The 10,299-nt window shown below is 65.6% G+C and overlaps 1 protein-coding gene across 1 annotated transcript; it reads left to right on the top strand.

Moving 5' to 3' along the window:
* The first annotated feature begins 1,992 nt into the window (after positions 1–1,992).
* LOC137152827 (alpha-N-acetylgalactosaminide alpha-2,6-sialyltransferase 2-like) lies at positions 1,993–9,479 on the top strand. Its single transcript, XM_067547797.1, has 10 exons — positions 1,993–2,103; positions 2,685–2,889; positions 3,812–3,920; positions 4,396–4,561; positions 4,887–5,064; positions 5,661–5,799; positions 6,368–6,471; positions 7,278–7,361; positions 7,715–7,814; positions 8,658–9,479. Exons 2-10 carry the CDS (start codon positions 2,771–2,773, stop codon positions 8,826–8,828), a joined length of 1,170 nt encoding a protein of 389 aa, XP_067403898.1. The 5' UTR covers positions 1,993–2,103; positions 2,685–2,770; the 3' UTR covers positions 8,829–9,479.
* The last annotated feature ends 820 nt before the right edge of the window (positions 9,480–10,299 follow it).

Genomic DNA, 10,299 nt, shown 5'->3' with positions numbered 1-10,299 from the left:
GCATAAATAGGCCACCCAGGGAACCGCGAATCGGCTTCCCGGTGTCTCTGTGCTTCAGCATGTCAGGCCAGAAGGCTGGGACAGGCCCTTCGGGGGTCCCCTCACGTGTCTCCATCAAGTCCAGCACCGTCCCCTCTCCCCCAGTCTCCTGCCTGCAGCAGTGGGAAAGCAGGAGCTTTTTCAGGGGGGAGCGGCCACCGTCCTGGCTAACGGTGCCGGGATCTGCCGAGGCAGCAGGCTGGGCCGTGAGCAACGTTGGCTGGGCCCTCATGGCGTCGCTGCTTCCTGTGAAGCGGCAGTTCTCCTTGTGCGCTGACGCGAGGCTCCATGGGATGCCTCCCAGACGTCACCACGGCCAGGATCCTGCACCGTTGCGTGCGCTGTTACAGAACATCGACACGTGTCTGTGTGTTGACAGGTGTTGGTCTGGGGCCCCCTAGGAGCAGGACAGGGTTTTCACCCCCTTTCCTACCTCTTATTCGTGCTCCTCTGACAAGGGAAGTGCTGCCCACGGCTGACTGGAGATCACTTGGCACCAACCCGGGAGGGGGTTACCACCATCCCCGTTTTGCCGGGGCTGGGAGGAGACTGTGGCCTGGGGGAGGAGCAGGGAACTGGTTAACAGCAGCCCTCTGTTCTCCTGGCTGCTGCTGCCTCACGCGGTGTCACACCCCCTCGCCCTGCCTCAGTTTCCCCATCTGTAGGGCACGGATGACACCAGCTTGCCTTGCGTGAGGTGCTTGGGGATCCTGAGAGGACAGGGGCAGTCGAGATGCTTCTTGTCGCTCTTGCCCTGAGAGGAAACAGACCCCAAGGGCTGCAGCCTGATGTTTCCTGGGGCTGTCCCCGTCCCATGCGGGGTTTGTGTGTTCACTCTCTGCCTGCAGAGCCCTCACGGGTGGGGACAGCGCCAGGAAACGGCAGGTTGCACCTCTCGGGTCTGTTTCCTGGCTGGGCAGGAACTCCCTGTCCGGCTCCCCTGGCTTCTCAGGCTGTGGGGCCAGCTGCAGCATCCGGTGTTTCCTGGCCGGGGGAACCGGGCACCGTGTCTCTGCTGAACTGATGTTTTTCTTCCAGCCAGGCCTGCTGATGGGGGAGGAGGGGCTCTCTTGGTTATCACCCCCGCCCCCCCTCCCCCGTGCCCTCTCCCCATCCCTTGGGCACGAGGCCTCTGTTGTTTGCATCGGTCCCGTGGCCTGTTAATGGTCACGAGCCAAGTGCTGGCTTTGGGTTTAGCCACCTGCCGGTGAGTCAGCCCCGGCCCCAGCCCCACGGGAGAGCAAGGGAAGCCGGCCGCTTGTGCTGGGAGGGAGGGAGCTGGGGCTGTTCTGTCTTCCCTCGGAGATCAGCCATGTGCCTTCCAGGCCGTGACCCATGGGGTGCTGCCCAGCGCCTTGAGGTCTGGGGGGGAGGTGGAGTGGGGGCTCTTCTGCTGTTCCTTTACCCCCCCCTTCCCACTAAGCAGCAGTAAAGCAACCCGCAGCTGCCCCGAGATGATGCTGGGAGGGGGGCTCCCATGGATCCCTGTCCCCTAGGCCTGGGGGCCGCACCGCAGCCAGCGTTCCCACGGGCTCGCTCCGAGATGGCAGCATTCAGTAATCTGCCCTTGGCTTGGGCCCGGGGGCTGCTGACCCGGGGAGCCTCCCTGCATGGCAGGGGGTGGCCCCGCTCAGCTAGCGACCCCTTCTTCTAGTGGGGACGAGGCCTGGCTCGGTCTAGTGACGTCCCATTGGACTGAACTCCCTTTTCTGTTCTGAGCCCTTGGGGAGTTGGCTGGTCTGGAGGAATGCAAACCCAGGGAATGCATGACCTGCCCGGCCTGTCCCCAGCAAAGGCTTCCTTCCTCATTTCTGGGTGCAGTTACCGCTATCACACAGAAGGCTTGGCTGTTGCTGGCTAAGACATCCGGTGTATGCGACAGCTGGTGGTTTCTGCTGTGGGTCGCAGCGTACACAGGATGTGTGTCTGTCTGTGTGTTATACCAGCCAGCCACCTGTAACTTTCAGTGCAACCAACGATGCTGCGGAGACTGGATCCCAGAGCGGCGGCCCGGGGCTGGAAAGACTTCGCGCGCTCGCTCAGATCTGGCGGTGCTGCATAAAGGTGCAAAGACAGGGAGGAGGCCCAGGTGGGAGCAGAGTGAGCCAGTCCCTGTCCCTGCAGAGTCTTGCAAACCAAGAGGGTGGCGGGTGCGGCTGAGAAGAGGATGTGGCTGGGGGGTGATGGAACAGAAACTGATGGAAGGGAGGGCGCCTGGGTTGGAGGGGCTAGGACGCCAGCGTGGTGGTCCGAGGCTGGGTGGGTTGGGGAACAGGAAGCTACATCCTGCATAGCGTGGAGTTTCCAGTCCAGACTCCTAGGAACCGTCTGCCCCCACCCCCCTGCTCCTGTGCCGCCCTCTTCTGGGATCTTTTCCAGGCCCAGCTCTGGGAGTCCGGCCAGAGCTGTCCATTGGCCTGATCTCCGTCCGAAGGGCCCTCTGCTGACGGAGCTGACGAGCTACAGCTCAGCCCCTGAGCAGCATGCAGCTGGAGTCAGAGTTCAAGGGGAGAGGTACAGGCAGGGGGAAGGTGAGGGCTCCAGAGGGGTGCTTGGGGCAGGGTGCATGAAGAGACCCCCCCCTCCCGTGGGGGTGAAGAGGGGCTGAGCCAGGTTTGTATCTCTGAACCTGACCCGCAAGGCAGGGGTGAGACAGCCTCCCCGGGAGCCGTGAAAACTGCCGCGTCGCCCAGGCCCCGCTCCAGTGCCCGCGGCTGCTTCTGCGCCCGCCATGATCTGCCTGCGGAGCCGTGTCCTGAGCTGGGCGCTGCTGGGGGCTGTGACCCTGGTGCTGCTGTACCAAGCCGGGACCCACTACAGCCAGGGGAGCTTCCCAGGCTTTTTCTACAGGTAAAGACCCAGCCAGTCTCTCCCCTCGGTTCCCCGATGGCTCCAGCCGCTCAGGAAGGCGGCACGGTCCCTGCCACGGGTCAGCTGCAGCTCAGCGATGGGCGCTGTGGAAACGCCTGGCCAGGGCACTGCGTGCTGCTGAGCGGGGGCCATTTCCCTGCCTTGGGGGCTCATTTCCTCCCGTCTGCCCAGCCGGCCCTGCCAGCCGCGGCCCCTCCCCTTCGCTCGTGCCTTTGTGCCAATATTGTGCCATTGGAACTTGCCGGACGGCGGCCAGGATAATAATTAGCAAACGCCCTCCCCTGCCCTGTGCCTCTGCGTCTCCCCTGCGAATACCCCTCCGGCGGCATTGCGGCAGGGTGTGGGGCCCATCCTAGGGGTGCCTGGGCCAGAGGGGCAGGGCGCCGGGGAGCTGGGTGGGAGGCAGCGTCGCAGGTCAGGGGATTAACCAGCCCCCGGCTCCTGTTGTGTGCTCGCCCGCTGCTCGCACTCTGCTCTCCGGGGCAGCTGGGGACGAAGCAGTAACTGGCTTGCAGGGCGGGGGATGCTGGGTGCCCAGCAGCTCCCACGCAGAACCCCAGCACCCTGCGGCAAGGGTGCTGACGATCCCAGCCGGGGGGTTCAGGGTGGGGGCAGAGCGGATGTGCAGGAACAGAGGGGCAGGGAGGGGGTAAAATCCCCTCCATTTCGAGACGGGGGGAGCAGGGAGGAGATCCTCCTCTAACGCCCTATTGCTGCCTGCGTAGCTGCCCTTCTGCGGCACCGCGGGCTGTCCCGGAACTGGCCCCGGGGCGGGCGGAGGCGACGACCATGCACCTGACTCAGCAGGGCCCCCTGCCCTCTGGGGGCATCTTCCCTCAGAGCGGGTCTGCCAGCCCCAGGGGGAACGCACCGTGACACTCCTCTCCCCGCTGCCCCCCAGGGATCCTCTCTGCGCGCGGCAGCCCGGAGCCAGGGCGACGACCCCCGAGTCCGTGCAGCCGCCGTGCTTGGGAGCCCCGGATGGCCGGGCCCAGGCGCCCCACAGCTCGGTAGGTCACCCCCCCACCCCCCGGCGAGGGCACTGCAAGGATGCCGCAGGGGCGGGCGCTGGGGCGGGATGGATCTGCCGGGAGGCGGGCGTGGGGAGCAGCCCAGGCCTCCTGCCCCCGCGTGTGCGACGTGCTCACACCCACGTGACCGGCTGACGCGCCTGCCTTGGCCCCATCCAGCGGGCGTGAAGGAGCATCGTGACCGCACAGCGCTCGCCGCCAGGGAGGCCGCTGGCCCCGGCGTGTCGTAGCCAAGCTGCTGCTGCTGCCAGGGCATGGACACGCTGGGGGGCAGGCCACAGGCTGCACAGATCAGGGGCTGCTGGGAATCCTCAGGGTGGTTGTGTCTAGCGCTGGCCTCGAGCTGCTGGGCCCCCGGCGCCGGCGCCCTCTCTCCCGGTAGCCCCTCGTCCCCCTCCCTGGCCTGGCTGCCTGGCCTTTCCTCATCCCTCGTCAGTGGGTTTTGCTTTGGCAGGGGTGCCCCAGCGGCATCAGGAAGAGGATCGTGGGCACCGACTTCCACGGCGCCTTCCTGGAGGCCGTCCCGGTGCTGCAGTGGGCCCCGCACGCCCGGCTGGACGAGTATCAGCGCCTGCAGCGCTACGGCGGGGCCTGCGGCTGGCGGGAGGTCGCCTGGCCCGGTGAGAGCGTGGCCCACAGCTCGTGACGGGGCGTGAGTGGCAACCGGGGCCGAGGGAGGAGCCGTCTGTTGTCCTCAGAGCCCAGGGCTGGCCTCTTGCCCCCAGGGGGGCTGGAGCCGGGCCTGGCGCTTGGTGCTGCCCAGTAGGCGACCCCCTCCCCGGCCTGGCCCCCCCAGGAGCCGGCCTTGGGTCAGCCTCTTGCTCTCCAGCCCCGCCGAGCGGGCGGGTCCCTCTCCACACCCGTGGCTGGCGTCTGCCGGGCACGTCGCCTGCCCCCTGCTCACCCCCCCTGCTCACCCCCCCTGCCCTGGGTTTGTGGTTCCAGTTGTGAGGGACTCTCTGACCCTCCTCAACACGTCGGCCAACGGGCAGATGTTCGACGCCCGCCCCAGAGCCGCCGACGGCGACACCCCCTGCGTCCGCTGCGCCGTGGTGGGCAACAGCGGCATCCTCAACGGCTCCGGCGCAGGGGCAGCCATCGACCAGCACGACTACGTCTTCAGGTGAGAGCGCGGCGGGGGCAGCGCGGCCGTCAGGGGGAGGAGGGGGGCAGCGCAGCGGGGGGGTTGTGTACCTGCCCTGGGGCAACAGCGCCCCCTGCAGGACACCCCCCCAGCGACACACAGGCCACGGGGGACTCCACTGGCTGGTGCAAGGATTGAAATGATGTTTGCATGAGGCCGGGGCTGCAGCGTTCGCCCCCGAGGCAGAGCGTCCGGCAAGGACTGCCAGGGCCTCCCCCAGAGCAGACAGGAAGCGGGGCAGGCTGGCCGGTGGCTGAGCCCCGGGGTGGGGGTGACACGAATGAATGAGGCGGGGCTCGGCCGCTGGCATTCCCCGTTCTCTGCCCTCCATCGTTAACTGTTTCACCTGCCCCACGCCGGAGCAGTGGGTGCCTGCGCCGAGAGCGCGTCTGCGGCCCTTGCGGGAGAACCCCCGAAGCAATGCCAGATCCCTCTGCCGCCGGCACGCCAGGGCGCTACGGGAACTCTCCCCAGCGGGGCTAGAACATCCTGTGCCCGGAGCTGTGCTAAGGCTGTGCTGGGCTTTTCAGCTCTCAGCCCAGGGCTCACTCTCCCCTCCCCTCCCCTCCCCGCAGGGTCAACGGGGCCATCACCAAAGGCTTGGAAAGGGACGTGGGCCGCAGGACCTCCTTCTACGTCTTCTCCACAAACACCATGATGAACTCCTTGGTTAGCTACGCCAGTGACGGCTTCCACCAGCCGCCCCAGGCGCCGGTGAGGGGACGCGCCTGCCTGTGGGGGGCACATGCTGGGGGGGCTGGCTGGAGCCAGGGTGTCTGTGCATTGTGGGCAGGGAGGCGTAGTGGATGGAACACTGGCCAAGACTCAGGAGGCCAGGATTCTGTTCCTGCTCTAGCCACTCACCTGCTGGGCCCCTCTTGCCCCGTGCCTCAGTTTCCCCATCTGTGCAGTGGGGAGAATATCCTGACCTGCTTTGAAATGTGCAGTGAAATCTAGGGATGGAAAATGCAACGTTATTGTTGTTAATTTTATCGTCTTGCAGACTGCTTTGCTGATGCCCTTCGCTCCCGACCCGCAGCCCCCGGGCTCCCCCCACACCGGCTCTGCTGATACACTGGGCTGCCAGGTGTACGGCCCGGCAGGAGACAGCTCAGTCCCTGGGGTGACTCCCTGCCCCAGGCTAAGCACGGCTGCCTCATCACCCCTCCTAGTCAGGCAGCAGCAAATGAGGCACCCTGCCGACGGCTCCGTAGGGCAGGGAAGGCCGTGCTGGGCCTGGGAGCCGAGGCGATGTTAATCCTTGATGTATTTGCTGCAACAGGAAACCAGGTACATCTTCCTCCCAGACCACGACCGAGATTACCTGCTGCTCCGGGCAGCCCTGACCCACCGCCCTGTCGACACAGGCCACGATAAGGGTGCTTGGTGAGTCCACAGCTCCCCGTGCTTTGATACACGCTGCTCGGTTGCTGTGCCGGCACAAAGCCAGTGACCCGCTCCGGGAGATCTGTGCGCCCACAAGGGGAGCCGGGCGCCCACCATCCACGTAATGCCTGGCAACTGGGGGCCACATCCCATCAGGCACTGGAAGGGGGCAGTGCCTGTCATGGCGGGCTGAGGTGCTGTGGCTCTGGGGGTTGCCAGTGGGGGAGGTGGGAGCCCACGACTCTGCTTTCCCAGCCTTTTGGAGCCTGGGGCTCCCTAACAAAGTTTTTTGTGGGGGAATTTCCTGTGTTTAATGACTGTGACTGAGCCCAGAGGGCCTGGCATGGGGGGGCAGGGCTCCATGGAGACTCCTGCTGAAGCCAAGTGGAGCAAACCAAGGCCTGCAGATCTCTACTAGTGGCCCAGGCAGACGTGGAGCCTCTCAGGTGCTATAGAGGCCCCTGCTCTTTGCTAAGTGCATGCCCATGCTTCCTTGCCCCTGGTGCTCTGGGGTCCGGTCGCTATCGTCGGGAACAGCAGCCGGCTCTGACGCTGCCGTGGTGCTTGAGGGCATCAGCCCAGGGCCAGCAGGAGCCCTGGCCGTGAGCGTCCCTGGCGCCCGTTCTGAGGCACAGACGTCTCTGGGTCTCCGTGAATGTCCACGGAGCATGGAGGGGGCAGGGGCTGAGCTGGATGGGCCATTGCTCTGCTCCGAGCCAAGCGTCGGGGGTGGGCCGAGGACGTGCCTGTGGGCAGCTCCGTCGGGCTGGGGGGCTCTCAGGCCAGCTCTGGTCTCCTCCCCGCAGGCCAGAGCGATACTTCGGGGGAGATCTGCGGGCGGAGAAGTTTAAGATGTTTCACCCGGATTTTATCCGCTACATCAGCAACCGGTAACAATCCTGCATCAGAGCCTCTGGCTGAAAGCACTTCCTGGGGCCCTGCACTGCGCGGGGCGGGGGGGCTGGATTCGGGGCCCCTTGGCCCCCAGAGCCCTCGACTGCTGCAGAGACAGCGCCTTCGCCCCCGGGGAGCAGGGAGAGGGCCCCTTGTGCCTCCAGCTGATCTGAAGGGCCCGTGTGGCTGGCTGCCAGAGAAGCCATCAGCCAGAAGACCAGTAACTGCCACCAGGGGGATCCCCCGGCCCCAATCCCTTCCCGGGACATCCCAGGAGGGTGGATTCCCCGTGCATCGGATATAGTCGCTGCAGCCAACGGTCCCTTCCCTCCCCTCTCCCTGACCGTAGGTTCCTCCGCTCCAGCATTTTGGACACCCCGCTCTGGAGGCTGTACCGTCCCTCCACGGGGGCGGTGATGCTGCTGGCTGCCCTGCACACCTGCGACGAGGTACGTCCGCCCCCTCGGACGCGCTGGCCACTGCGCCGTGACAGCGAGGCAGAAGGTGCTCTCTGCTGGTCCCAGGGCACCTGGCCAGCCTTCCGGCGTCCCAGTCCATGGCAGGGCCTCGGGCCGGTCTCTCTCTCCCCAGCCCAAGGGTTTTCCCCCGGTGCTGGACTCTTGGTGGGATAGCATCCCGGCTGTGCTCTTCTACACGCTGCGCTGCGCTGGCTGCGTTCCCTGCCCCGTGGCTCTGCCGCGGGTCGGCTGCTGCTCCAGTCCCTGTGCCTTGCTGTGCCAACCCCCCCAGCCAGCGCGCGCCGCTGTACTACCTGGGCCTCGGCGCGTTGCACCGGGCTGCCCCCGCCCCGTGCTGCGCCCCGTGCCCGCTGGTGCTTGCACTGCGCCTGTGTGGCGGGTTAGCCGAGTTGTCTGCATTGCCCCCGTCTCCACGGGGATGGCCCTACCCCCACGTGTGGCACGCCCGGTCCCCGTCTCCGGCCGTGCTGCACTAGTGCGTGGGGCGTCACCGCTGCTTGCTTAGCTGGGAGCTGCCGGAGAGTTTTGTCTGCACGTTTCCAGCGGGTGCCATAATCGGCTTCACACCCCCATTCAAGGAGCTGGCAAGGCCCCCGGGGGGGAAAACCCTCCCTGCCCCCCCACCACACACACACACACCCAGGGGCGTGAGCAAGAGAGGCCCGACGTCACAGGCAGCAGGTTCCCTAATCAAGTTCCGCCCCACGTCTCCCTTTCAAGGATTGGGGGTTGGCGCATCATTTTGCCCCCTCCCCAAGTGGGATTTTGGGGGTCGGGGGGTCTGTGTCCGGCTAACTCCTTCCCCTCTCCCAGGTGAGTGCCTACGGGTTCATCACCGACAAGTACCGGAAATACTCCGAACACTACTTCGACCGGGTGCACAAGAGCGTGCACTTCTACGCCAACCACGACCTGCGGCTGGAGATGGGGCTGTGGCAGAAGCTCTGGCGGAGCCGGCTCATCACGCTGTACACGAGAGACTGAAGATCAGGATCGTGCTGGGGCCGGCCCCTTCTGCCTGGACAGAGCGAAGGGACTGAAGTGCCCGGATCAGGGCCAGGACCGGCCTGGTGGGGTGATGGATCAGAGACGCAGCTGTTGTGCTGGGAATAAAGCCTCTGTCGAGGGTGAATTGGGGCCCTAGACCTCAGGGAAGGAAAAGCCCTGTTGGACCGTTCTGTCTGTCGCCCTTGAGTGCCAAGGCAGGATGCTTTGAGCTGGGCTTGTACCTACGCAATGAGTGGAATGAGTTTGTCAGGCCTCGCCAGGGCTCCCCAGCCAGTGGGCAGCTGCCGGGGGGACTTCTTCCTGCATTGGGTGTTGCTGCCCGCAGCCGCCTGCCAGCCACAGGGAGGTTCCCATCCGGAGCAGTGGTGTCACCTGACTTTATCCCTGGAACAAATCCGGGCTGTTGCTTTCTGGCGAGCTGACGCTGGATGCGGGAGGCGGGGAGAGGCGAACGGGACTGGATGCGGATGGGGAGGCTGCATGTCTTGCAGAACAGGTCTGCCTGGCAGCCCTGATCCAGGAGAGCCTTTCGCTGGGACTGGGCTGGCGCCAAGACCAGGCCTCGGGGCTGCAGCGCTGCTCGCTGAGTGCCGGAATTCCCTCTGAGCCTCCCCTCCCTGCTCTTGCTGAGAACTATCTCTGTGCAGCGGAGGAGGCCGGCGTGTCCCTTACCCCGAGGGCAGGGAGCCTTGGCATTCAAACTGCCCTGCAGGAATAACTGGGGAACGGGGGGGGGTGGTCTGGGCTGTGGTAAATCTCGGTACAAAGCAGAGCGACGCCCCTGGCTGCTGGCTTCTGTCCCAAATTCCAGCCAGCCTGTGGGTCTACTCTAGGGGTGAAGTCCCAGCGTTTCGGCTGGGATGTGGCCTGACTTCCTGCTGCCATAGAAGACATCCCCCGTGGAGACAGAGCTCTGGATGGCCATTTGTCCTTGGTCTAACACCAATAGCCTCCCCCCCATCTCCCCCTGGCCAGCCCCCATCCTGAACAGCCAAAGAAGGGGCCTCTTCCTGCATAAAAGGAAGGGCGGTCTGGGAGCCAGGGATGTCCCAACTCAGGAGCATTGACTACGTGCCTCTCCATCCGTGCCTCAGTGTCCCCATCTGTGCCTCAGTTTCCCCACCTGTAAAACAGGCGTGGGCACTGTTAGCGGACAATGAGCTCTGCTCCCCTCTGGCAGCAGGGTGGGGCTGGCACTGCCCCCTCACAGCTGGGCACCTGGCCGGGCTATGCAGCGCCCCTGGAACTGCCTTCGCTCACCCTCCCTTTCCGACGGGGCTGAGCTGCCTTGGCGTGCGCAGGGCAGAGCGAGGCCAATGCCAGCTGCCCTTTGCTGCGGCGGCATTAAGCAGAACTAACTCCCCGAGTGCAGCCAGGAAGCTGCAGGCTCTAAATCCATTCACCATGTGAAATCTGGGGCGGGGGGAGCAATTCCTGTCCCGGGGGC

Source organism: Emydura macquarii, unplaced genomic scaffold (assembly GCF_026122565.2).
Source record: "Emydura macquarii macquarii isolate MOO-44397 ecotype Brisbane River unplaced genomic scaffold, CSIRO-AGI_Emac_v2 contig_1230, whole genome shotgun sequence".
Lineage (NCBI taxonomy): Eukaryota > Metazoa > Chordata > Testudines > Chelidae > Emydura > Emydura macquarii.
The sequence above is the reverse complement of the archived record's forward strand: the minus strand, read 5'-3'. Positions and strand labels throughout refer to the sequence as shown.